This window comes from Sciurus carolinensis, chromosome 8 (assembly GCF_902686445.1).
Source record: "Sciurus carolinensis chromosome 8, mSciCar1.2, whole genome shotgun sequence".
In the NCBI taxonomy this organism is placed as follows: domain Eukaryota; kingdom Metazoa; phylum Chordata; class Mammalia; order Rodentia; family Sciuridae; genus Sciurus; species Sciurus carolinensis.
The window spans coordinates 144,623,386-144,651,145 of NC_062220.1; the positions used below are offsets into that span (position 1 = coordinate 144,623,386).

Sequence of the window (27,760 nt, forward strand, 5' to 3'; positions counted from 1 at the left end):
AGTCAGGAAATATTAGTTATATTATAATGACACCAGTGCCTGGTTTATAAATGTGTTTTTAAACAAATTTTTTTGCAGCCTTTTTATTTGTAGATGTTGTTTTTGTTTTTCTTTTACAGTCTAACAGTCTATTTTCTGTTTTGAAGTTGGTGATATACGCGGGGCCTAACACAAACAGTAGGAAGGTTGCTGAATATGGAGGCAATACTCTGGGATATGGCAGCCGTAGTGTCTTAGGAACTGGTTGGCCAAAGGACTTGGTGAAGGTATGGTATCCAGTCATGGTCACTTTCTCGAAAAGAAAAGTGAACCTAGGTTCCTCAGAGACCCAAATGCCAACTATAGTCCCAGAACACATTTGTTATGGGGGCTTTTCTTGAGGTGGGGCCACCTTCCCAAGCCTGTCAACTCCTCCCTTCCCTTCAGAATGACCCTCCTTTCACTTATAGGACATCAGATCCCTGTCCACTCAGAGCTGGGAGCCCTTCCTCAGATCGCTCCATGGATGGAGGTTGCCATGGCATTTTCTTCCATGTCCGTTATAAGGTCTGCTAGTTCTCCAGACGCCCTTGAGCCCAGAACCACAGGCCACTGCAGTTTAAAAGTGTAGAGTTAATGTTTTCACATGAGTTTGGGCCTCTGGAGAAAAATAATGGCCCATCCTCAAGCTGATACAATTAGTGCCATGCTTTGTAATCTGAGCCCTTGAACTACTTACTAGTAGTATCTGCCTAGAATGCGAATGTGAACTCAAATGTCCGTCAAACCCCAAAATGTTTCCTAAGTCTATTTCCCAGTCCCTTATTTCACAAATATTATGTACCCTCTGTAACTCGGCCAGTGACAACTACTATCTCCAGGGTGTGGTCTGGATGCATCCAAACCGGAGCAGTGCCCTCTTAGTTTGTTCTCTAACTCACTGCCTTTGCTCCTCCCTCCTGGAGCTGGCTCCCTGTCACAGTGTTCATCAGGAGTGCTTGTCATTTGCCTGCCTTCTTGACACAGTGAAATGTAGAAGAGGCAAAGGGAGAGCAGGAAGAACAGAAATATGAGAAATTCATTAGGATTATGCTCCATATTTGACTAATCTTTACTCTGACTATTGGGCAGTCAAGCCCATTTCACAGATGCCTTGTCCCTAAGGCTGCCTGGTCAGAAGGGACACCTGAAAGGTTGATTTCTAAATGAGAGGGAACAGAATTTGAATCAAAAAGCAAGTGAGAGAAAGAGTGAGACATTGCTATGGTCCTTTTGAAAGTAAATCTCTGACATTCATTGCTCTCTTGAAAGTTACATGTCTTGTTTTTAAAGTGTATTTTCCCCCCTTAAATTTTAAGGTGGAAGGAGATACAGTCACCTTCTCCTTTGAAATGAGAAGTGGCCGTGAACACAACACTCCTGATAAAGCTATGTGGGGCTTTGCGTGCACAGTTCGCGCTCAGGTACTTGAACCTAACCACTGCTGTGGGAAAAATGTACTTTCTCCTATGTCCCTTGGTTATATACATCATATTTGCCTTGGAAACTGGGCAAAATATGAGCCACTTTTCATCCATCTCTTCCATCTGGCAGTAGTAAATTACTACTAGTAGTAGTTTTATGGAGTAAAATGAGCTGTGTCCTAAAATCAATTCAGCAACCCAGAAATAATTTGGACTTGGAGAGGTGCCCTAACTCCAGCATCTTCTCATAGGCAAAGAAGATTCCAACCCTCAATAGAAGGATGCACTTGGGTTCTGGGTTTTAAGAATATTAGGAGTTCCACTGACCCAAAGTTGCTGGATTTTAAAAAACATATTTCAGACTTGGAAGTTGCTTAAGTTGAACAAGACTCTCTAGAGTGGGACTGTTGGCTAGACTGTAAGCTCCATGAGGGCAGGGATCTTTGTTTCGTCCTCTGCTACATCTCAGGCACCTAGAAGAAGAGCTGGTACACAGGAGGCCCTCAAACATATCTCAAATGAATTCAATACAGTCATTGTAGGCATCGTGGTTTGAACACAGGACAGAGGTGACAAAGGAAATAGTGATTTGTACGTGGATAGGCACAGCAGGGAGGAAGCTACCAGAAATCTGGGTATCTTGCACATGATTCATGCTGTTTCTGTTATGGAATCCTGTCAGCTATTCTCTCTCCAGAATTGTAATACGACCTCACTCAGAGGTCATTCCAGTGCTGCCACCTACTAACGGTGTTGGGTGCCATACCTGGGTCCCATAGCGGACACCCAGTGCCACTCTGAATCCCCCTGGTGGGGATGGTGCAGCACAGGTCGCAGGCTCTGCCGGTGTTCACTGACCAGTGTGGTTTGCCTGTCTGCGTTGTAGGAGTCCTCGGAGGAAGTCTCAGGAGGCCTGCCCTTTCTGGTGGACCTGGCTTTAGGTCTGTCTGTATTAGCTTGTTCCATGTTAAGAATCCTGTACAATGGACCAGAAATTACCAAAGAAGAGGAGGCCTGTCAGGAGCTGTTGCGTTCCAAACTTTTACAAAGGTAACAGAAGAGTTCAAATTGAGCTTGTTTTGCCCACAAAGGAAAAGAACTTTATGTGGAAAACTACTTTTTGTACATTACCCAGCTAATTGTGCCTATCACCTGACCATCTCATGGATGTCCTTGGGCCTGAGGAATAAGATAAAAATTATACTATGGTGCTTTCTGAACCTTACTTTACTAAATTTAAATTCACACCTTTGAACTGCATAAGTTATTTTCCAACCTAAGTAGTGTGAAATTAAATTGAGGGATCCCAAAAAGGATGAGTAGACCTGTGGTAAACTAACATGACAAAGAGTAAATTGTAGAATCCAGGCAGTGGGTATGTGGATATTTTCCATGTAAGTCTTTCGATTTTTCTGAATGTTTAAAGTTTTTGGAATAAAATATTGGAGGGGGAGGTAGATTCGCCAAAATGTGTTTTCATACATTTCTCATTTTTCTTTAGTCTCTGGAGAAGGTTTGATGAATAAATATCTAACACAGGGCTGGGGTTGTGGCTCAGTGGTAGAGTGCTTGCCTGGCATGTGTGAGGCACTGGGTTTGATCCTCAGCATCACATATGAATAAATAAAATATGGTCTATTGACAACTAAAATATATAAAAATAAATAACTAACACATCAGATCCCTCATATGTTTGATATATCTGCAAGTGACAAGTAGCTTTCTAGTAATCTTGGTCTGAGAGGGATTGAAGAGCCTCTTTCTTGTCTGCCTAGGTGCCAGTGGCAGGTGGAGGCCAATGGTGTCATCTCCCCTGCCCTCACCCCAAGCCCCTCTCCACTGCCTCTGACCATAGAGGAAGACAGAGAGTTCACCTACCCCTCAGACATCCTCGTGCCTCCTGTTGGAAACTACTTTGACCTGCCCCGGATCCGGCTGCCTCCAGGAATCATGATAAAGCTCAGGGAAATTTCTGGGCGAGCTAGACCTCAGTTTAGACCAAGTATAAAGTATGTTGCATTTTTCTTTTCCCAATGGTTGAAAAAAAATGCCTTTTAGACTGTAGAAGGGGTTATATTTCTTCTCCTGGTCTCGCGAGTGAATCTTAGATTTCATGTTAACTTGGGGCTGGGGCGTTTAGTGGTAGAGGACTTGCCTAGCATGCACAGGACCTTGGGTTTGATCCCCAGTTCTACCAAAAAAAGATATTAAAATGTTATGTTTGCTTAATGTGAACTGAGAACTCTGGAGAGCCCACCCCACCAGGTGGTGTTCTAGTTTGTGATTTTCAAAGTGATCAGCAACATTAGCATCACCTGGGAACTTGGTGCTTGGGTCCCTTTTCACACCTGTTGGATCAGAAACTCTGAGAATGGAGCCCAGTTAACTGTGTCTTAACAAGTTTCCCATGTAACTCATGCACACTAAAATTTGACAAGTTCTAGGTTTTTCGCAGGTAGTTTGACCTTCTACTAGTACTCAGCCTCCACTTTGATTGGAGTCTAGAGCCTTGTCTTCATTTTGATTCCTGCGAAAGTGGTGAGAGCGAAGCCTGACAGTTTCAGATGTGTTTGTGGTGTTTTTGTTAATGTTTGTTTTGCAGCCTGAGGCCTGCCTTCCCAGGCAAGACTGGCTACTCCTGAGCAAAAATTTAGAGAGTGGATGAAATTTAAAGTGAATACAGAAAACACTATTGTTTTCAGCCTAATATCCATTCGCTTTAAATACCATAATCCTTAGTACTACATAAAACTAGTGAATAGATAAATGATGCTGAGGATCTTTTTTTGGCCTTAGACCTATTCCAATTCTGATGCCTCTAGCTCAATATACAAGTCATAATAAATGAAGCATCTTTAATTTTGATTTTCAGCTCTATTGGGCCGTGTCAGTTTAATCGGTGAATATGCTGTATTACTTCTCAACATACAAACCCTACAATGGTACCGTAACAGTCATGTCTTACTCTACTGTAATAAAGGAGATTTGGCATATATTAATGTCTTTAAATCCAGTCCTGCATTCTTCAGCACATACGTACAGTACTGGTAAGTTGAGAGCTTGGCATATGCCTGACTCGAATGCATTGTGATCCCAGGGAAGTGATTCAGCCAGACGTGATGGAGGAAATGGTGGTATCATGTGTTATTAAGCACTTGAACTTGGTCGATGCACTGCAATCCCTAATAAATTTCCAATATCAAGAAGAACATGCTGAGGAATATGACTTATTGTGTAAAATTATGGGAGAGACCTTTAAGAAACTCAATGCCATGGAGAGACAGCTGCAGGTAAGAGAAAACTAAAACATTTTACTCGTCTCATAACTGTAAGAAATAATTTCTTTCCTGGAAAGTTAGAGAAGTTAAAAACAAGATCAAAATTTTTTAAAATTACTGTTGTACAGTAAATGTCTGAATTTGCATATTGCCCTTTTTTCATTTTGTGTCTGTTTACATATTGCTTTATTTTTATGTCGGTCTCAGAGCGTTGCAGAACTGGAACAGAAGTGGCAAAGTGAAGTTGATGATGCCTTGCAGGGGAAACTGGAGAACAACATGCCTTTCTTTTACGATTACCATTTCAATGAGGTGAGCAAAGTATGTGATTTACCACTGGGGCATTGCTATGTGTGTGCAGAGATAATGTCACTTTCTGAAATGCACTTATTCTTTAAAAGGGTTAAGTGAAAATTGATTAGAACAGTGTGTTAATATATAAATTTTTGTTTTATAAAGTCTAAAGAAATGATCATTATTATCAAATTTTGCTTTCAAGCCTTGAAAAACAAAAAACAAGTAGAGTAATAAGCTCCAAAGAAATTCCCAGAAAGCAACCCATGCTATTTTTAACCATTAGAATAGAAAATAATAACAATTGTGCTCTAAGAATAAACCTGTGGACCAAAGGTGGTAGTTATTCCTTGACATTTTCTGTTCCTTGTAACAGTAAAACTTGGTTTCTGCAGATCTACATACCATCTTTTCTTGATTTTTCCTTCTTTAGAACAAAATGAAAGAACTAGAACTTTTGTGTTCAATGAAGGAAGTCTCCTTTGATGGAAATGATCTTGAAAACATGGTCCTGTCACTGAGGTTAGTGATGTTAATAACTGTTAAGGCTAATTTATCAACTTGATGCTCAAAACAAATTGAGGTCTAGTCTTTTGATAGATTCTCTTTTAAATGTTGTACAGTCTCCAAATGTTTTAGAGTTGGAACTTATTTGGTAAATTGGAAGTTTTGATTTAAAACTTCAAAAGGTAGTGTAGGCATTCAAAACAGGAAGAGGAACTAAAAGTGACCAGAATTTATAGTGTTATTCCCTTTGGATACAGAAAGGGGTGGGTAAAGCAGTTTTTATTAGGTTGCTTTTGCTCAGTTTCCTCCTGTCTTCTTTGTCATTTTAATAAAAAGTGTTTTAGAATCAGGCGGAGGAGTGGCGCACACCTATAATCCCAGCAGCTTGGGAGGTTGAGGCAGGAGGATCAAGAGTTCAAAGCGAGGCACTAGGCAACTCAGTGAGACCCTATCTCTAAATAAAATGGGGATGTGACTCAGTGGTCAAGTGCCCCTGAGTTCAATCCCCGCCCCCACTCCCCCTGCTGAGAAAAAAAGTATTTTTGGCAAGCTAGAAGACTAAGTGCACATCAGTCTTTCTTTACAGGGAGAAGTTCCTACAAGAAGTGAATTCTCTTATTCAGAAGCCTTCTCATCCACTGGCTAAAACAAAGACATTAGTGAAGAGTCTAATGAACCGTGCTGAGCTGCTCCTGCATGTCACCATTGCAGCCCAATCTGGCCTCACCAGGAGCATCTCGGGAACCCCTGCAGAGACACCGGGTACTGCTCTAAGATCCCTTCACAGGCTTCTGGCATGACTCTGCTCATAAAATAGGCATCAGCTACATTTTCAAGAATTCACTCCAGGGTACTCCTAGAAAGAAAGAAAGAAAGAAAGAAAGAAAGAAAGAAAGAAAGAAAGGGGGGAGAAAGGGGTGTACACCAGTGTTGGAGAGAGAGATATCCTGAGCGTGTGGTAGGATCACTTGCCAAGCAGGTGCACTATGCACACAACTCCCTGGCCATGTGTACTGTGACTGATTGAGGTTCCTGAATGAAGACAAATCACTCAGTGAGGCTGCGATGCCTTCCAGAGGGCTCTTGACCTCTGAGGTAGCGAACCAGTAGGATCTTGAAGACCTAAAGATTTAAGAATTCTAAGCCAGGTGTGGAGGTGCTCTCCCAGCAGCACCAGAGCCTGAGGCAGGAGGAGCACGCGTTCAAAGCCAGCCTCAGCAACTTAGGAGGCCCTGAGTTACTCAGTGAGACCCTGTCTCTAAATAAAATACCAAAAGGGCTGGGGATGTGGCTCAGTGTCCTTGGGTTCAATCCTCAGTACCAATAAATAAATAAAATAAAAATTTTATAAATTTAATTCTTCAAGAATTATTAGATTTAAGCACTAACTATTCTTCAGACAAAATGACATTTCCACTTTTTCAGCATTGTTTTTTCTTAGCTGATTTTTACCTTAGTTTTGTCTTCTTCCATTTGCATATTCCTTTATAGAACAACCATTTCCTTGATATGGTTAAGAAATATTTAATAGTTAGGGTCAGTCTCATTCTAGCTCAAGTGTGATATTAACTCCTACCAACTATAATCAAGTAAATAGCAGTAAATAAATTTAGGATTAAAAGGAGACGAAGGCCATCTTTGGAAACAGTGGATCTGAATTTTTTTGAATCAAGAAATAAGTGCTTCCAGAAGTTACTCTCTTGCTTTTTAGAATGTTTATACCTAAGTGAACATTGATGGCTACAAAATAAGTTGGCCTAAAACTCCTCAGTATGTTATGCTAACTGGATTGGTGGCTAAACCTGCTACCAAACACCGTTTGGTAGTTCTGTGTTAAATTTAGCTGTGAGTGCAATCCCTCACATGTTGGATAGCAGGAGGGTTAAACTTTTTCTTCCTTTTTGTTGTAGCTTGTAAATCAGCTTCTGAAACAAAGGTGATATCTCATGCTGTCCGGCAACCTGTTTTCCTCCGTAGTATGTCGGCTCCTTCTGACCTAGAAATGATTGGTAATGAAGATTTGGAATTTACTAGAGCAAATCAGAGGTAAACTGCTAACGGCCAAGGTTGGATTCCCATGTGCAGCTGCATGTGTCAGCTAAAACCCCCTGAGCATGTGTCTCGTTTGGCCGATGGCTGGTTTGTCTTCCCTCTAGGCGTCGACATGTGACCAGCCACCGCAGCAGCTCCTTCACACTCCTGCAGTCGCTGGCCATTGAGGACAGCAGGGACAAGCCCACCTATAGCGTCCTGCTGGGGCAGCTGTTTGCTTTCATTGGCACCAATCCTGACCAAGCTGTATGTCACATTTTGCAGATTACAGATGCAAAGCACCTGACAGCCTGGAGGGTCCTGCGACAGCAGGAGTCAGTGTTCTTCCCTCTCGTGCCTTTCAGGTGTCCAGCAGCAGCTTCCTTCTGGCTGCACAGACAAGGTGGCGGAGGGGAAACACACGCAAGCAGGCCCTGGTGCACATGCGAGAGCTGCTGACGGCTGCGGTGCGGGTTGGCGGGGTGACCCATCTCGTGGGACCAGTGACGATGGTCCTCCAGGGGGGACCCAGGTTAGTTGTTTCTGTTAGTTCACAGTGTCCTCTCTAGAGTGGGCAGAGCCACTCAAATCTCCCTCTCAGGCAGTGGCATTTCCTGGTGTTTTTCCCTAGGACAGTTTATTTTTATAGATGTGGTACTTGATTTTGCAAAAATATCAGTAAACATAACAGAATGTAGGTGTCCACATATTACCCTATTCAGTGACAGTTTGTTGTATCAGCACTACATGTATAAATGGCTATTTAATTCTCTTTGTACGTGTAAGTGTGTATAATATTTTCCATCAATCAGATTGTATTCTGCATGCCTTTCTACAACCATGATTGTTTTGCTCAGTGTATCTTGGTTATCTGTCTTTTCACATCAACACAATAGGTCTACTTTGTTCTTTTTTTTTTTTTTAATTTCTTTTTTAAGTTGTGGATGGACACAATACCTTTATTTATTTATTTTTATGTGAGGATCAAACCCAGTGCCTCACACATGCTAGGCCAGTGTACTATCACTGAGCTACCCCAGCCCCCACAACTTGTGTGTGTGTATGTGTGTGTGTGTGTGTGTGTGTGTGTGTGTGTGTTTGGTTGTAGGTGGACACAATACCCCTATTCCATCCATTTATATGTGGTGCTGAGGATCAAACCCAGTGCCCGACACACGGCAGGCGTGTGCTCTCCTGCTGAGCCACAACTCCAGTCTCCCCACCAACTCTTTTTATTTTTTATTTTGAGAAAGGTTCTCACTAAGTTGTTGAGGCTGACCTTGAATTTGCAATTCTCCTGCCTCAGTTTCCTGAGTCACTGGGATTACGGGGTGCATCACTGTGCCTGGCTAGAAAAAGGTTTTGTAGCTAATTTGGGAAGAATTTTTCTGTATGAGTTTCCTGCCGGGCTTCAAAGGTCCGCAGGTGGAAATAGAGAAAGCATTTCTCTACATGTCCTGGACTAGAACAGCTGGTGGCTGCTCGTGCCTCCTGACAGTTCTTTGAGGAACTGTGGCCAACTGGAGAGGGTCAATAGCTGGAGGAGAATGTGTTAACTAAGAATTAAAGTGAATATCGTGGGACATTTCTTGTCAACTGGGAGTGGTCTGGCAATTCTTGAGAAACAACTCCAAAGTCTCTGTTACTTAAAAGACAGAATTTTCCTCTTGTTTCGTGGGTCCATCCTGGCTCATGGTAATCAATGGCAATGGAGACTGCCGTCCTGAAAGCAATTGTCCCCTTGTCAGAGCTCCGAATTGCCATCTGTACTAGGCGTGTGCCTGCTCAGCCCCAGGGGAGCCCAGAGAAGGGATTCAGTGAGGACTTGAGCAGGTCCCACAGGCTGCTTCCAAAGTCCCACACCCTTTCCTTTCTCCACTCAAGTTTTCAGTGTCATTTGTGGAATATTTGAAAAAATGAAAAACACCTGTAAATCCTACCATCGTAAAATAACATCTGTTAGCATTTTAGCCTGTTTGTTCTTTGCTCTGTCAATATCATCTCTGGGGTTTTTGGTGATTGTGTAGCATTGCATCATATTCTTTAACCAATTCCCTATTTTTAAACCTAACGATAGTTTCACTTTTTAAAATTTTTGCTAGTATAAAATATGTTGCAAAAAAAATCATGTTGCATATCTTTGTAGATAAATTCAGTTCCCAGTTAATATAAATTGCTATAGAAGTGACCCCATCTTGAGTTTTTACTTTTGAAAGTCTTATTTCACATCAAGTCTTCCCTTACTTTGCTAACAGTTGAAGTATAAACTTGAGAAACACTCTTCTCTCTCTCTCTCTCTTTTTTTTTTTTTTTTTTTTGGTGGTGCTGGGAATTGAACCCAGGACCTTGTGCATGCTAGGCAAGCACTCTACCAACTGAGCTATATCCCCAGCCCAAAAAGACTCTTAACTAATCTATCAGGCCTTGATTTTCTCATACAATTGCATTTATAGAATTCAGTGCTGCATGGAATATTGAGACATGTTTCTTTATCAACTGACTTTGGTAAATATTGAATACCATTTTTCTGCTCTTAGAGAAGTTGTGTACTTTAACTTTATTAAAAGTCCTGCAGTAGAGAACCCTATTTAACTTTCCCTAAGCCAGGATTTCCTAGAATTTTCTTGAGTGTGGGCCATTATGTTTAAGGCACATCTATTTCAATTAAATAGAAAGCCTGCCCAATGACCTGTGGTTCAATAGTTTATCAAACACTAAATTTGATGATCTCCAAGATCCCTTCAGTTCTGGATTGATAAGGGACTCTGGGTTTCTGGAAAGAACGCTTCTGCTGCCCTAGTTCAAGTCGCTGTTTGTGATATGTTCAGGAAGCCTGTGCTTGGTTTCTCTCACAGGATTGAAGAACTCACCTGTGGTGGGATGGTGGAGCAGGTCCAGGAAGCCTTTGGCGAAACCATGACATCTGTTGTGTCTCTGTGTGCTCGTTACCCTATCGCTTGTGCAAATAGCATTGGACTCTTGTGTACCATACCTTACACCAGGTAAGCAGGGAAATGCCCTTTATTCCTTTATTATATGTAAGTTGTTCCATAAGAGTCAATTAAATAAAAAGTATTTTGCATTTATAAAATTGAATTTTTTAATTTGATTATTCAGTATTTACAAATAAGCTCTTTTCCTGACAGACAACTAAAGTTTCTGTGTAAATTCCTTATGGTTGAGTTTCTACTGCCATTAAGATTACACTACATTGTAAAGATAGGAAGGTTCAAATAAAAAATAAGTCCTTGAGAAATTACTTATATACTTGACAGGATTCTTTTTTCTCTTTGCGAGGATGGTGGCTACTATCCTTGAACTTGCAATCCTCCTTCCTCAGCCTCCCAAGTCACTGGGATTACAGGTGTGTACCACCACATTGGGAGGAATTTTTTTGCATAGATGCATTTATTTCCTCTCTTGGATCACATAATAGTTTGAAGATGTCAAATCAGAATTTGAAGTTCCTTATTTATCTTCATAAAGTCATCATTATAAGAAAATAGTTTTGTGTTAATTGTACATGGCACCATCCTCAGTTATAGACAAAGAATGATGCCAACATGTGTCATGAACCTTTGACCATCTGAACCTTCCTGAGGGCATTTCTCTCTTCCTGCCTGTACCCCTTGCCAGGAGTGAAGAGAAATGCCTAGTACGCAGTGGCCTTGTTCAGCTCATGGATCGACTGTGTAGCTTGAGCAGTCAGACCGAGTCCAGCTCCAGTGAGAAGCAAACCAAGAAGCAGAAGGTAGCCACCATGGCCTGGGCTGCCTTCCAGGTGCTTGCCAACCGCTGTGTCGAGTGGGAAAAAGAGGAAGGTGAGACACTTCTACTCACCAGTTTCTTCTGTTGGTGACTCATGCGTTTTGTGTTTGTGTTGGTTGGGGCCGGGGAGAAAGGCTTTGTTAAAATCACAGGATCGGTTGGGCTCCATCCGCTGATCTCATGAGGGCCTTTGCCTCAGTGTGGCTCTGTGAAACACAGCTATGCTGTGGCACTAGGTGACATCCTAGCACCCTGAAGGGGTGTGGCAACCCCAGAAAATGGAGAGGATAGTTGCATTATCTTCTTGTCAGCACTGCTAACAGGCTCCATGTAGATGGGTTATGAAATGGCTGTTCAGTTGCATTTTCAAGAGGATATTTTCAAATTATATTTTTAGTGCCCAGACTGATTTAAAAAGTAAATGTAAGAATGAATTCCCCACAGTATGCCAGGTCTGTTTTTTTAATGGAGCTTGTTGACTTACCTGTGTGCTTTTTAATTTTTTTAATTTGCTGTGCCTTTTAATGTCTTGAGAACTCACTCTATGCCAGGCAGATGAGTAAGGCCTCGTTCCTCCCTGGGAGAACTGTGGTCCAACAGAGGAAATAGAGCAGTGGACAGTTGATCAGAACGCAGTCAGTGCCGCATCGGGGTGCTTTCAGAGTGCTGTGGAAGCACACAGGCTCCTAGAGACGAGCCATGCTAGGTACTGGGCAGAGCTTCCCAGAGGAGGTGACGTGAGCAGCTCCTGAAGGATCAGGAGGACTTGGAAGCAGAATAAGCAGCATACGTAGGCTCAGGGATCCAAAAGCACACAGGAAATTCAACAAAGGATGACTAACCTTTTAGGCTTTTATAAAGGATGTTTGAAGAGCTCTGGAACTACAGTGAGCATGGAATGATCCAGAGAGGGTTTTTTAATTGTGTTTGAAAAGAGGACAGTACAACTTGAAAAAAAAAAAAAAATCAAGCTGTTTTGCCGGGCGTGGTGGCGTGTGTCTGTGATCCCAGTGACTCAGGTGGCTGAGGCAGGAAGATCCAAGTTCAAGGCCAGCCTCAGCAGTTTAGTAAGACCCTGTCCCAAAATAAAAAGTTAAAAGGGGATGAAGCTCAGTGGTAAGGCACCCCTGGGTTCAATTCCACATACCAAAAGAGGGGTGGGGAATCAAGATGTTTCCATCCCTAGTAAAATAGTAATTCTTCCCTGTGAGTTCATGTTCTGTTACATGTGGATTAATCGTATTCAGTTTTCACTAAGAACACTGAATGATTCTTGGAGTAACTTAACTTTTTTATGCGTGCATATTATCTAATGAGACACTGATTGGATGGTTAGTGAGACATTGAACAAGGTAAAGAAACTTCAGTCAAGGGATGAGCTTTTAATACAGGAGACCAAGAGGAGGACTTACCACACCCTCAGGCTCATCCTGGCTTCCTCGAGTTGTCACCATGCCATTTCTTTTTCTTTCTTTAACTTTGAAGGTGGCTCCACGGAGGCTGTGCACTCGGGTCTGGCCCGTCAGGTGTCCAGCCTTCTCACGAACCATCTTGCCCGAGCAACTGAGTGCTGTGGCAACCAGGCTGCAGGAAATGACGCTCTGCAGGATGTCCTGAGTCTGCTCAATGACCTCTCAAGGTGTGGAAGGTTCATCCAGAGCTGGCGAGCACCTGAATTTTCCCTTGATCAGTTGGGGTGCCTTTTGGTGGTGGTTGTCTTTTGAAATATTCAAATTACTAGACCCTTTTGATAAGGTCCTACTGCAAGATTGAACATAAAAGAATGTGTTCTGGGGGCCAGGCTGGGGCTCAGTGGCAGAGTGCCTGCCTAGCATGTGTAAGGCACTGGGTTCAATCCTCAGCAACACCTAAAAATAAACTAATAAAAATAAAGACATGCTGTTCATCTACAACTACAAAAAAATTTTAAAAAAATAATGTGTTCTGACTTGCTTTAATACAACCGTTAGCCTTTCGAGTATATGCATTTATGTTTCACAGCCAAAAATCTTACCCTCCTCAGAGCAGGAGTAAAGAATCATGAGTCAGAGCCTGGAAGTAGCTTACTTTCTTAGACTGTGGTTTTTTTTTGGTTTTTTTTTTTTTTTCCTTTCTTTTAAACATATAGTTTAGTTGTAGGTGGACACAGTAACTTTATTTTATTTTTATGTGGTGCTGAGGATCGAACACAGGGCCTCACTCATGCTAGGTGAGAACTCTACCACTGAGCCACAGTCACAGCCCTATGCTGTGTTTTTAAAAAAAGCAATTCTGTGGTGGTTTACAATCCCATGTGAGTATGAGACCCATCAAAATCTGTCCCCCGTGACTGCATGTTCTGCCTGATGCTGAGCTCACTGTTTTCTTCATAGAATATAACATGGCAGCTCTTCAAGTGTTGGGGCCTGTGCACCACTGTGTGGTGACTTTACTCTTGAAACACTATTAATAAGGAATAAATCATGTCAGGTACACAGTGGTAGACACCTGTGACCCCAGGCATGTGCTCTCGAGGCTGAGGCAGGAGGATGGCAGGCTCAGGGTCAGCCTGGGCAACTTAGCAAGACCATGTCTCTAAAAGGGTTTAGGGTGTAGCTCAGTGATAGAGCATCCCTGGGTTCCATCCCCAGTACCACCAAAAAAAAAAAGGGAATGCGTTCAAGGGAGTAAGTGAGTAACTGAAGCCTTCTAGTTTGGGTTCCCAATCTCTGTGTTCTGTGAAGCTCTGACTCTAGAATATCAATTAAGTAGACATCAGAGATCAGAAAATAGTCAAAAATCTTTCTTTTAAAGTATTATTGGTCAAGAGCTGAGATTGTGGCTCAGTGGTAAAGCACTTGCCTAGCATGTGTGAGCCACTGGGTACAGTTTTCAGCATTGCATATAAATAAATTAGTTCAATAAAGATCCAACAACTAGAAAAAATATTTTAAAAAATAAAGTATTATTGGTCAATTATGAGCTTTCATCAAATGTTTACAAAAAACCTTAATTCTCCTTCGTAAAAGCATACTGCCAAATCATTATGTCTTCCTCCTAAGGTCCAATTTCTTCCAGTTGCCTAACCTCACTTAGGGAACTCTTGCTCTGCATGTCTGTAGACCAGCCTTTCCAGCGCTTTGGACCTTTTCTTCTTTTGGCAGGAGCCACATAGGGAAAGCCATCCTGAGCCAGCCAGCCTGTGTGTCCAAGCTCCTCTCCCTGCTGCTTGACCAGCGCCCGTCTCCAAAACTGGTCCTTATCATTCTTCAGCTGTGCCGGGCGGCGCTGCCACTGATGAGCGTGGAAGACTGTGGAAATGTGGAGCTCCCGCCATGGAGCTACTCTGTCCCCTCCCTGAACAGTGAACAGGAGGATCCCAGTGACCCAGCTTCCAAGATTGCCTCCTTGCTTTTGGCAAAGCTGGCAGATTACGTGGTCCCAGGTGAGAGGCTGCTGAGGAGGAGGATGGCACTGATTGCACGCCCCCTGGGGAGCAGGCCCAGAGTGTGCCTGCACTTCCTATGATGAGAGGAAAGAGCTGGGGAGCGGGAAGGGGGAACATTCTCAGACCAGTGGTGCTGACTGTGGGGAGACGACGCTGCTGTGTTCTGAATGGGCTTGCTTTTTGCTTAAAGGATGTCAGACAGTTCTTTCTCCAACTGCTTCTGAACCGGACACCACATTGACAAAAACCAGTCCCAAGAATTCTTTAAAAGGAGATAAAGATCCCGGAGAAGAAAGTGAAGCAGTGGATGGCAAGCTCTCCATATTTATTCACAAGCGGGAAGACCAGTCCTCCCACGAAGTTCTTCAACCATTACTAAGGTGACTCTAGTGATTATAATAGCTACATGTCTCGAAGCACTCTGCAGCCACAGACCCTTTACTAAAGTAACCCTTTGCACACATCAACTCTGCAGCCCTCCTAACAGCTCTAGCAGGTACACACTGTTGCTGTCACCCCTACAGAGACACATGGAGAAAGTGAGGCAGAACTGAGACATAGACCTCGGCCTCCCTGACCATTGAGGCCGTGCTCTGAGCCACAACTTGGTGCTGTCTCCAATCCCAGCAGATTGGAGTCCTGCTTAAAGCGCATTGTTCTTTGTGTTGGGTGCAGAGTCCACAGTGCAGCTTGGACTATAATGAGGGGCAATAATACAGTTTGGCTTTCAGTTGTTGGCGTCTTTTAGCAAGTTTAGTCAGGTGGAGAAAGAAGAGATGCTCATGTAAAGCTTTACTGAAGTCTGAATGGCACAGTTGCTCATAAGAAAGTAAAAGTATTGTTATTGCCCAATGTTACAAAGCTGCAGTGGGATTCCAGGGTTACAGGAAAACTTAGAACAGGTATTTGATGGAAGAGCCCTTATTTCACACGAGTGACCTGACAGGTTATCATCCTCATGACTGGACCCCTGTCTGCCAGTGTGACAGCTGAGAGCCCAGAGGTATCATGAGAGCAGGGTCGGGCAGGTCAGTGCTCAGGAGAGCACATCTCCAAGGAAGAGTGGCAGTGAAGCACACGGTGCAGATTGAGGAAAGGGTTTCTGTTTTAGGAGGCGGGGAAGCTGCATTATTAGAATAATGGTTTCCATGTTTCTGCCCAGGGAGCCACATTCATGGTGCTGGTGAAGCTTCCTTGCTGTGACCAGGAGGTGACTTCAGAGTGCCTCCTGTGTGCCAGCCCTCCATGCAGCTAGCTTCAGAGCATGTTTTGTTCAGCTCTTTTGTTTGTGCATCATTTTCATGTGGGTTTCTAGATATCATCACAACTCTAAAAACAGCTCCGAAAGTGCTATAATTATGCAATAGTAAATCAGTTCCTTTTTGAAAAATGCAGTCTTACTGTGGATTTTAAAAGCCAGGGTTAGCATTTTAAGGACAGCCTAAGAATGACTGGGCTGCCTGGCAGCGTGCACCCGCCTCTGACAGTGTACATAAGACCGCTCACTCTTGCCTTCCCTTTTTCAGTAGCTCAGAAGGGCGGCCCTTCCGACTTGGTACTGGTGCCAACATGGAGAAAGTTGTGAAGATGGATAGAGACATGACTAAGGTAAACCTCGCGGGAGAAACCTGCTATGATAAAACACATGATCAATGAGCATTTGCCACACTTCAGGCTTTCAGGAGAAGCCTTTAGTAAAAATTAGTTCTGCCAGGCACGGTGGCAGGTGGCTGTACTCTCAGCTACTCCAGAGGCCAACACAGGAGAATTATGAGTTCAAGGTCAGCCTGGGCAACACAGGCAGCATAGTAAGACCCTATCTCAGGGGGGAAAAAAAAAACTATTGGTTCAAATTCCCACAAAGGCAAGGTAAGAAATTAAAGTCAGGTGCTTAAGAGGCCATGGTAAAGATAGTTTGTCAGACCTGAAGCTATGGCTTAGTGGTAGAACATGCACTTAGCAAACACAAGTCCCTGGGTTCAATTCCCAATTCCTAGCACACACACCCCCACACAAAAAATAAGGCAAAAGAAGAAAATAGTCAAAATCAGTTTGTCATTAATTTTAAATTGTAGAGAATTTTTAGGTTGACCTATAATTTTTTAGCATCTCTAAAATAGTTTTGAAATTAAAGAGAGGTCAAAGGTTGCTAAGACAATAACAGATATTCAGAAATTAAAGACAAATAGCTCATAAAAATATTTTTTAAATGTCCAAACTCACAAATAATTGGAGGAAAGTAATAAAAGCAACAGTAATATATTACTCTTTACCTATCACACAGGTAACATTAGGGAAGATTGATGGTACCCATTATTTTCAAGCGAGGGTAAATAAACATTCTCAAGTGCAGCAGTAAACACATAGCATGTTTTTAGAGTTTTGTTTGAAAAATAAAATAGAATCCATGTACCCATAAATAGGAGATTGGTTAAAGAAATTTATAATTTGTAAAATAAAATAGTATGCAACTATAAAAATGTTTGTGGCAAATTGATAACTGATAAAGTAAATTGTAAAGGCGTGTGTAGTAGGACTCAACTCCCTGGTTATGTAAGTTGGGATTTGCATGGACAAAATCTAGAGGACTCACAACTAGCTCAGACTGAGTGAGAACATGGGATGTTTATGGAAATTTGATATTCTCTATATAATATTTTATGTTAGAATTTTTTAAAAATGAGCCTGAATTGCATTGGTAATGGAGGGGGATTTGGAAGTGCACAGTGCTGAGGAGTGAAATAAGTGTCTTCAAACCACCCCCAGGGTGGTTGTTGCGAAGTGATCACAGAAGAGGCCACAGCTGCCCTTCGGAAAGCCACCAAGTGGGCACAGTCAGGTCTCATTGTCAGCATTGGGCCACCAGTAGAATCCGTCAATCCAGATACTGTGAGTGGACTGTCCACAGGTGACAAAAAGAAAACTGCCCAGACCTCCATCTGCAGAGAGAGGAACTCAGAACTCGCCAGGTAAACCTACCACTGATGAAATCTGTCCATTCTTCTCAGATTGGCTTTGTAATGGGCTTATTTTTAGAGTTTTGATTTTATTCCATCCTTTGACCTACTGAAAATGATGAGTGAGGCCTAAAAATACCCATCTGTTGTAGAAGTTGCTCTCAAAGTAGAGTCTGGGGCTACATCAAGGAGGGAGCCCATCCAGGTCGATCTGAGGTTGTCATGGAGGCACAGGGAGGTGCTCCTGACTGCGTGGACATTATATAGAGAGCCAGGAGAGTCTTCGAAATAGATAGTAAACTCCTGTTTTGCAGTCTTTTTTTTTCTTTCAAACAGTACTTCCATAATGAACACATGAATTTTTTGTAGGAATAGAAGGGATAGGTGAGTATTTCCTCGGAGAAGTTTGTACAAGATGTTTTGTACTTGCATGCAAAGTGCAGCATACAAAAAGCCACAGGGTAGCTTTGAATCTTTCTTTGATTCTATGGCTCATGAATAAAATATTTAAGGCCTATTGTTTCAAAGTGTATTATTATGGCTTTGCATTACTGTAATGAAATACTCAAAATAGCTAACTCAGTAAGAGAAGAGGTTTACTTAGCTCACAGTTTGGAAGGTTCAAGGTCATGGTGCTGGCATAATCCCATTCTGGGCTGCATCACAGCATGACGGGCGATGATGGGAGTGTGTGCGGGAATGCATAACTATGTCTCCAGCCAGGAGCAGGGAGAGTGGGTAGGGCAAGACTTAGGCTTTTATGACAACCTCTCTGAGAGGGTTGTCGTGAGAGAAGTGACTTCTTCTGAGTGCTGATTGAGCACCACTTCTTTGCACTTGTAATCCTTATTGGGCATTGATGGTTTTCCATTTTGGCATTTGCAGGACTGATCCCGTCCGACCCTTCATCAGTGGGCACGTGGCAAACAGCATGGCAGCCGAAGTGATCGCTTTGCTTCACAGCTTGCTAATGGCACCTGAATCAAACGCGGCTCAGATATGGACCACAACAGCAGAAAAGGTTAGTACGGCATTGCTGTTACCTGGGGAGGTAAGAAGGAAGCTGATGTTCCTCCCCAGCCTTAGAATCATGCACAGCATGGGACATCTTAGTAAAGAAAGATTTCCCAGATTAACCAGATAGACAACCATTTTTCTCCTGGAATTTGCTTTGACATAGACTGTGCTAATCTATGTCTCCTATCATTGCTGGTTCAGGTTAGCATTCTCAGGGAGAAATGGCAGTGCCTACTTCCTCTAGCTTGTGTTGGATTGGTACTGACACTGGGAGGTCATGCAGCCTTCATTTATTGGATGTGTTAAGTATACTCACTAAGTTTTAAGGAGGCCTTTTTGTGATTTACACTGCCTGAGTGCTCCAACAGTAAGTAATTCATCATTGTAATAGTAGTCCAGTGGAGAAAGTAGAGATCTGTAATCAAGTCCCCCTTTCCACAGTCGCTTTTCAAGTGAATACCTTATAAGAAGTCCTAAAAGGAATTGAGTGCCGGAGGCAGGCAGTATGCTGAGATGGGCTTCCTTCAGATAAATGATTGCTTTATCTGAATGCTTTTAGGAACACAGTGTTAGATTCTCCTATATTTTCAGGTTGTATATTTCCAATTTTGTCTGATTACATAAGGTATGTGTGGGTGAAATGTGACTGACCACACCCGTTGGTTTTCGGTGCCTCCTGTATCCAGAATTCCTTCAGTACACACAACCCAGGAACTGTGGTAAATACTTCATCATCCCTGGTATCAAACAGCCAGAGTTTAACTCCTGATGCCCAGGCTGCCTCTTGTGCTTAGGTTCTGTCTCGTGCATTGATGTACATTCCACAATTGGGAAAATATGCAGAAAGCATTCTGGAAAATGGCAGCAGCAGTGGCAGAAAACTTGCTAAACTTCAGAGAATTGCCCGTCAGGCTGTCGCCGCACTGTGTGCACTTGGAGGCTTCAAAGAGACAATCAAGATAGGATCTGAGGTTCAGGTAACCCACCACCATTTTCCCCCTCATTCCTTCCCCTACACATAAGCATCTAGCCAGTTGGACCAAAAAAATCTCCTCATTCCTTCAAGATAAATAAGGTTCTGAGAAACATGAATTCTAATCCACACCATGCTATGTGTTATTCAGAAATTAATGCAATACTTTATAGTGTTAACTGCAATATGCATGTCCTTGAGGGTCGTTAATATTAGCAATGTTTTAGAATTGAAAATTTGAGAGCCTCCCATGATAGCACATTCCTGTAAGCCCAGCAGCTCAGGAGGCTAAGGCAGAAGAATCCCACGTTTGAGAAACCAGCTTTAGCAACTTAGTGAGACCCTGTCTCACAAGAAAATTTTTTTTAAAAAGTCAGGGGGAGGGCAGCTGGGAATGTAGCTGTGTAGTAGAGTGTCTCTGGGTTCAGTCTCCAATACCCCCAAAAAACAAAAGAAAATGGAAGGAAGGAAGGAAAGAAGGAAAGCTTGAGACGATAGTATGTAGTGATCACCTTGCTGTAAGGTATTAGACCTACTATTCTGATTCACATCTTGGGCTAGTATCCACACTAGAATAAATGATCACCATAGTGCAGATAATGGCAGCTATAAATGGACACTTCCTGCTTGTCACTTTAGAGCTGACAGGTAGTGCTAATCCATCTTGGTCTCCAGGTTTTAGGTAGAGGAATAGCAGGAAGCATTGGAGTGGTGGCTTCTATCAATGAACAGGAAGGTATCGCTACAGTCAGATTCCCACCCATAGATTGCCGAAAGACTTCGCAAGCATCAGACACATTGACTATTCCATTGTCTAGGCTTTGTGTTCCAAGGTCAGAGGTAAGGTGATTTGAAATGCTTCATAAAATGGTTACTGTTCTGCGATAGTTAACATGCACTTCACAGTAGAGAAAGAAATACTTGGGTATTTTAAATTTTACTTGTGATGTGTATTTATGTATTGGTTATAACTATTGAAGGATTATATTTGTGTGACATTTTTCCTCTAGATGACAAAATCCATCTCTTTGTTGGTTAGGAGTATTCCACAGTATATTGTATTTTTCATAATTTTGATCTGCTTTACGACTTTCTATGATGATTTTGCTTTAACTTTCTGTCCTGTCTTGTCCCCCCTTCAGGCACTGCCCCTCCACAAACTGTCCATTACTGAGAAGGTGGTACAAGCGGTGCAGTCCATGCTGCTTCCGCAGGAGGGAAGCCTCTCTATTCACACCTCGCTTCCTGCAACAGGAGATGGCTCTGCACCTGTGATGGCAGTCGTCCGGCTCCTGGCTGAAATAAGAACAAGGTGAGCACTGCCCAGGTTATCTGGGGTGCTGGGTGGGCCCCACCACCTTGGGCTTAAAGGTCCGCAGCTTGGGGCTCGTGTCAGCTGTGGAGCAGAACCATTCTCCTGCGCTGTTTACCATAATTCATTGCATTCCCTAATTGCTGCAGTTTTTGTTGCATCCTGTGCACTTGGAAATAAAATTGAGCCGTCCTCCTGAAGAAATAAGCAAACAGTTGGACTGCAGAGTGTGGGTGCACACAGGGCTGCACCAGCATGCTCTGGCAGAAACTCTTCCTTCTGTCACAGGAATAACGCTGCCATTTTTTCAAATGACTCAGGCCACAGTGATATGTTTCTGGTCCATCATTTTCTGATGACAGGAAGACCAGGGAATGCTCAGTGCCTATGTGGAAAGGAGAGCAGTCTCTTCCTGCAAATACATTTATTTACCATTAAATAGGAGTCACGAGTTTCCCTTTTGACAGTGGAATTTCTCAGAAACTTCTAATATGTACATTGAATCCTGAGGGAGAAATCAGCACGTAGCCTTTTCCCTCTTGCTTCTGGAGCTCTGTTATTGCCTATATAGCACAGTTTAGGAAAAGCTTTTAAGATTGGTCACCTGGGGGCTGCAGTTGTGGCTCAGGGGTAAAGTACTTGCCTAGCATATGTGAGGCACTTGGTTCTATCCTTAGCACCACATGTAAATTAATAAAATACAGGTATTGCATCCATCTACAACTTAAAAAACAGATTGATCACCTGGCAGTTTGCATCTCCATTTAGTAGAGACTGTCCAAGTGGTTCAGTAGTTACTGTGTGAGAAAAGTTGCTTATACAGTCGTTCCTGGACTTCTGTGGGGGACTAAATCCAGGACCTGCCTCAGATACCAGTCTGTGGTTGCTCCAGCCATTTGTGTGATGCCGTGTAGTTCTTGCACTGAGCCAACACACTTCCCCCCGTGTACTTTAGGCCATGTGTGGATGACAGGATACCTACTACACTACAGGTAGTTGGTAGACTGTCTTGTTTAGGGATGACAACCAAACAAAAAAATGTCTGCACGTGTTCGGTACAGGTGCAATGTTTCCTCCCAAATGTTGTTTTCAGTTTGTGGTTGGTTGAATCTGCAGATGCAGAACCCCTGTGGATATGCAGGACTGACTGTGTATTTCCAAGCCAGTCCAGCTAAGAAAAGCCAGAGGGGTAGAGAGTGTACACTGGGGGACAAAATTGATGGAAATGTTTTTCACAGTTGACTTTTTAGAGAATGAACATTGATGACTTTGAAATATTGTAAATCTTTTAACATTAAGATCATGCCTGGTCATGGCCCAGCTTTTAGAAGACAGCTTATTTTGTGAAGAATTCATACAGCAGTGTCCAGCAGCTGTTGAAGTTCTTAACCTAGTGGCCCAGGAGTGCAGTGCTGGTAAGTACCCCTTCTTTTCCCTTCCACCCTCTTCAATGGCACATAATCTGCACCTCTACAGTGTGATAATGGATTGTTAGCTGTGTTCACACACACCAGGTAGCTGAGTTCTGAGGAGAGTGTGTATCACAACTCACTTATACCCAGACCTACAGATAGAAATAAGAAGCTTTCAACCACACCAGTGAGGAAATGGCCACTCTTCAGTTCACTTTTAGGCCTGTGCTAGAGTATTTTCTTTTCTCCATCCATACTAATTCCTCACTTTTATTTCCCTATTGGAAACATTTATGAGATGTCCCAAGGGGTGGTATATACATTCTGACATTCTGACTATTGTCATTGGTTACATGTGAATTCAGAGTTAAGAGTTTGCCCTGAGGTCCATCCTTGCGGGGGTGGATATTAAGGGAATGTACAAAACCATACAAAAATAGGGAGGGCAGTATATTGAACCCTCATGTTTGTACCATTCAGATCTAACAATTTAATTTGCAACTGATCCAGTTTCATCCATGCTGTAATCCCTGGGATTATTTTAATCCTAGATATTATGTTATTTTATGTGTACATATTTTAGTATGTCTCTCTAAAAAAAAAAATGAGGACTGTTAGCTGGGTACAGTGGCACACACCAACGATCCTACCAACTCAGGAAGCTGAAACAGGATGATGCAAGTTCAAGGCCAGCCTCAGCAACCTCATGATCCCAATCTCAAATTAAAAGGGCTAGGGCCAGACACGATGGCAACACACCTATAATCCCAGTGGTGTGGGGAGGCTGCAGGAGGAGGATCACGAGTTCAAAGCCAGCCTCAGCAACATAGTAAGGCCCTATCTCAAAATAAAAAATAAAAAGGGATAGGAATGTGGCTCAGTGGTTAAGTGTCCCTGGGTTCAATCTCTGACCCCCCAAAAAGGGGGGGGGCTAGGGATATAGCTCAGTGGGAGAGCACATTAGGTTTATTCCCTAGTGTTGCAAAGAAAAAAGAACTTTAGAGAAAAAACATAATTCCACTGTTATATATCTAAAATATGGATAATTCTTTAATATTACTAAACATCTGGTCAGTATTCCACTTTCTAGTTTTCCTATAAAGGTCATACTTGTTTTTACATTTGCTTATTTGAATAAGGACCCAAATAAACATGTTTTTATTTATTTATTTGTTTGCTTATTTATTTATTTTAATGTGGTGCTGAAAATCGAATCCAGTACCTCATGCGTGCTAGGCAAGCACTCTACCCCTGAGCTACAACCTCAGCCCCACGTGTTATAATTTTTATATCTTATACAACTCTTGTAAAGCTTAGTTTCCCCTCAGTCTCTTCAGCCTTTTCTTTCTCTTATTTATTTATTTTTGAACTTACACATTTGCCGCCCAGTCTGGATTTTGCTGTTTATATCCCTGTGGGTGCCACTTAACATGCTCTTTGACCCTCATATTTCCTATAAATTGGTAGTTGCCTTAGTCTTTTGTTTGTTTTTGCCTTTAAATCTAATTTTGCATATTTTTCTTATTTATATTATTAATTATTTCTTGGACCATTTACTTTATTCATAACTCTCTAATAACTTTTCTGTCTATAATTTTTTTTAATTCTTTCTCACTGTGGTGATTTCTCTTGGAATTTGTTTTTTTCATTTCTTAATGTATCTTTATTCTTTTTTCTCCCCATAAGTTTGTCTTTTCTGTATCTGATTTACTTCTCAAGTCTCTTCTGTGATAAGAGGATTCAGTAGAAGTTCCAACTGGAGAAATCAGTCATATGTAAACCTCAGAGAGATCTGTAACTAGAGGAAAAAAATCAGAGAAAAGGAGTTTGCTAGGGTGAAATTACTTGGGACAGGGTTTTTGCGCATGGTCTAGTTTGCTACTCCTGTAGGTCCTTAGTTCACTGCTTCTGCTTTTTCATATTCTTGACTTTAGATTGCATTTCAAGATATACTTCAATTGATTATAGCAAATCTATCTTTTTTTTTTTTTTACAAACATATAATTTGCTGACTTAATCACTTCTTTTTCTACAGGACCATTCCTGGTTATTCTCTTTCACATATTTTATAGAATAAAGAGATCTTACTTTGTGAAGTGAACACTGGTGCTTAATGTATAAGTCAAACTTTGTAGTAGTTTAGAGCTGTGGTCTCACATGGTGTTGATCATTGTCCACCAGCCCATGTTCCTTGTTGGAAAGAACAGAGTTGCAAAGAAGCACGTGGAATACTTCCTACTGCCTGCAGAGGGAAGACTACAAGCTGCACAGGCCAATTTATGTTCTAATATTGCATCCCAGGACAAGTTAAGAATTCTTAATCACTCACTTATTAGATTCCCAGAAGTAGCTCTGAGGCTTTAAGTAAATATGAAATTTTGCTACTCCCAGGTCATTTACCCATAAAAATTGAAGAAAACATTCTGTGCTCTGGGTTACTCTGTAACAGAATGGTAGACTCTTATGGCCTACATGGGATCATAGCTCTGCTCAGGAGAAACTCCAATAAACGCTATTAGGAGGGGCAAGGCATGTAGCGGAGTGAGGAGAATGGATATTCACTCGTTCATTCAATCAGAGAAGAGGTCTCACTGTGTTGTCCAGCTGGCCCCAGACTCCAGGGACTCAAGCCATCCTCCTGCCTCAGCCTTTCAAGTAGTTGGGATTATAGGTATGCATGCCACTGCACCCAGTTTAGGATTTTATTTTTTTTTTAATGTCTTTTATTTGATATATAGAACTGTCATGAAATTTGTAACAATCAATATTGGTCCTCAAATTTTCAAAATATTTCAGTGGGCTGGGGATATAGCTCAGTTGGTAGAGTGCCTGTCTTGCATGCACAAGGCCTGGGTTCAATCCCCAGCACCACCAAAAAAAAATATATTTATATATATATATTTCATTGAATTCCTCCCACTGTTTTACTCATCTGGTATTACTTAAGTAACATATGTGGCCACTGTAATAATAGCTGAGTCAGATCTAAATCTTTTATCTTCTCTATGTAAAGAGGAGAGCACTTGGTTTCACATGGAAAGGGAGCACTCCCGCAAGCTATTCCCATGGAGAAGTACTCCCAGGAGGTTACCTGGACCCCTGGGTTGAAACAGCATAAAGGAAGCCAAGTTTTAAGCATGAAGATGAAGCCCATAGAAACCAAAAGAGATCTTGACTTATTTTATACTTTTAGAGAACTAGAATAACAAGGTTTCCGCCATCTCCCTTTTCCTGCTTTCAAATGTACAGATTCCTTGACCCAGATGCTCTCAAACTGAAAATTCCCAAGAAAGCCCAGGAAGCATGTTTAAAATGCTTCCCAAGAAAATACAGTAAGAAATAAAATGCTGTCCAAGTGCCACCAAAGCTCAGGGCTGTTAAGGGCGGCCGGGTGGTTGTGGCATAGTGGCCGTCAGTCCACACTCCAGGAAGCAGTGCTGGGTTTGCCCTGGTCCTTCTCCTCGCCCGCTCCTGCGTTTTCACTGCCTCCCCTCTGCAGAGACCCAGGCCTGCTGGCTGTTTCTCTCCAGGGCGTTCAGGAATCCGCTCTCCTTCCTGCCTCCTGCTCCAGTTACCACTCAGTGCGGTGGTTGCTCCATTGATGAGTCTAAAGCAACACCACCACCTTGTCCTTCCCCGTCTAGTCGCTGACGTGCTCCTGCCCATCTGCACGCCAGCTCCGTGACCAGCACTGTCCCCTCGCACTTTTTCTTGCCGCACTTTTTCTTGCCACACCGTCCTCGCAGGTGATCTTGCCGGAGCCCTGATCTGAGTGGCTGTTTGTTAGAAGCAGCGTCTGCCCTTGTGACTGCCTTGCCTAAGCATAGCTACTCATGCCAAGCTGTTGCTCGTGCCCTGGTCAGAGTCACAGCAGATCCCTCAGTTACTGGTTACTGCGGCCAAGAAGAACCAGGCTTTGCTTTATCAAAGTTTACAACCTTTTTATTCTCACGCCAGACACTGGAAAGTGTGTGGTTACCTTAAGCCTGCCTCACGGCAAATAAACCTTCCCCAGCCCCAAGCACTGCTTTTACCTCATTGTTTAGCATGAATCATCTCCATGGAACCTGTTCCTGCTTAATTATAAGGGCACTGTGCAGATGCTATTGTATCATCTAGTATTCTGTATGTGAGGTCGTTCAGAATAATTTTCTGTCATTTTAACAAAAATAATTGGAAAGTATTTATCAAAAGTAGTTGGTCTCCTTGTGACTATTTGACTTGTTCATGGCTGCGTGAGCTCTCTAATGGAACAGTCTCCCTCTTCCACTTCACCACTGGGAGCCAGAGACCACGATTGTCCCCAGGCGCACACCTCGTGGGCCAGCCACACTGTGGGCCCTCTATGACTCTGTTTTAGTGTTGCCTCATCTTTCTTGTCTCCTAATCCATATCAAGGGACTATGTCGGTCTGTCTGTTTCTTCCCTTAGGTGTCTGTGTTTCTGTAGCTACAGTGGAAGTCAGTTAGTCCTTAACCATTATCTGACACACACCCTGTGCTTTACTTTTTTTTTTTAACTGGGGATTTTAACCCTGGGGCACTTTGTCACTGGACTGCATTCCCAGTCCTTTTATTTTCTATTTTGAGACAGGGCCTTGCTAAACTGAAGCTGGCCTTGAACTTGGTGATCCTCCTGCCTCAGCCTTCCGAGTCGCTGGGATCATAGGCACCTGGCTGTATACTTTACTTTTATTGGACTATATTGTAGTCCTCCTGAAATGTCTTTTTGTTGTTGTTGTTTTGGTTTGGTTTGGTTTTTTTTAGTTGTTGATGGACCTTAATTTTATTTATATGCGGTGCTAAGAATTAAACCCAGTGCTTACACATGCTAGGCAAGTGCTCTACCACTGAGCCACAACCCCAGCCCCCTAAAATGTCTTTTTTTAAATCAAGGAATAATTTATAGACTATGCAATTTACCACTTTAAAGTGTACAATTCAGTGAGTTTCACCACTAATTCCAGGATATTTCTCTCTCTCTCCCTCTCTTCTCCCAAAAAAAAACTTCCCTTATACCCATTAAGTGATCACTACCCCATCTCTGCCCTTAGCCTCTGGCAATACCAATCTGCTTTCTGTTCTATAAATTTGTATCTTCTGGGCTTTTCATATAAATGGAATCACATAGTATGTGACCTTTGGGGTCAGGCTTCTTTCCCTTGCTTCGTGTTTCGTAGTCATTCATATCATAGTACTTCATTCTTTTCTATGGCTCATTTCCATTCCATTGTATGAATGGATGACATTTTATTTGTCCATTGATCCATTTACACATGCTTAAATTGTTTCTACCTTGGGCTGTTATGAATAATGCTTCTATAAACATTTATGTAAGTTTTA

At 42.4% G+C, this 27,760-nt stretch overlaps 1 protein-coding gene and 1 non-coding gene across 2 annotated transcripts in view; one reads left to right on the forward strand and one right to left on the reverse strand.

Moving 5' to 3' along the window:
* Nucleotides 1-27,760, forward strand: part of Hectd4 (HECT domain E3 ubiquitin protein ligase 4) — a 173,490-nt gene that overhangs the window by 98,495 nt on the left and 47,235 nt on the right. The window contains 23 exon segments of the mRNA XM_047560128.1: nucleotides 147-266; nucleotides 1,338-1,442; nucleotides 2,329-2,492; nucleotides 3,218-3,451; nucleotides 4,540-4,732; nucleotides 4,928-5,032; nucleotides 5,448-5,536; nucleotides 6,108-6,283; nucleotides 7,432-7,567; nucleotides 7,678-7,819; nucleotides 7,918-8,084; nucleotides 10,408-10,554; nucleotides 11,189-11,373; nucleotides 12,806-12,959; nucleotides 14,464-14,744; nucleotides 14,938-15,127; nucleotides 16,274-16,355; nucleotides 17,514-17,716; nucleotides 18,590-18,725; nucleotides 19,516-19,698; nucleotides 20,370-20,534; nucleotides 20,837-21,006; nucleotides 22,306-22,421. Of these exon segments, the coding sequence (XP_047416084.1) occupies nucleotides 147-266; nucleotides 1,338-1,442; nucleotides 2,329-2,492; nucleotides 3,218-3,451; nucleotides 4,540-4,732; nucleotides 4,928-5,032; nucleotides 5,448-5,536; nucleotides 6,108-6,283; nucleotides 7,432-7,567; nucleotides 7,678-7,819; nucleotides 7,918-8,084; nucleotides 10,408-10,554; nucleotides 11,189-11,373; nucleotides 12,806-12,959; nucleotides 14,464-14,744; nucleotides 14,938-15,127; nucleotides 16,274-16,355; nucleotides 17,514-17,716; nucleotides 18,590-18,725; nucleotides 19,516-19,698; nucleotides 20,370-20,534; nucleotides 20,837-21,006; nucleotides 22,306-22,421 (3,643 nt within the window).
* Trnaa-agc (transfer RNA alanine (anticodon AGC)) lies at nucleotides 9,870-9,942 on the reverse strand. The gene has a single exon. It is a non-coding gene; the product is annotated as a tRNA-Ala (tRNA).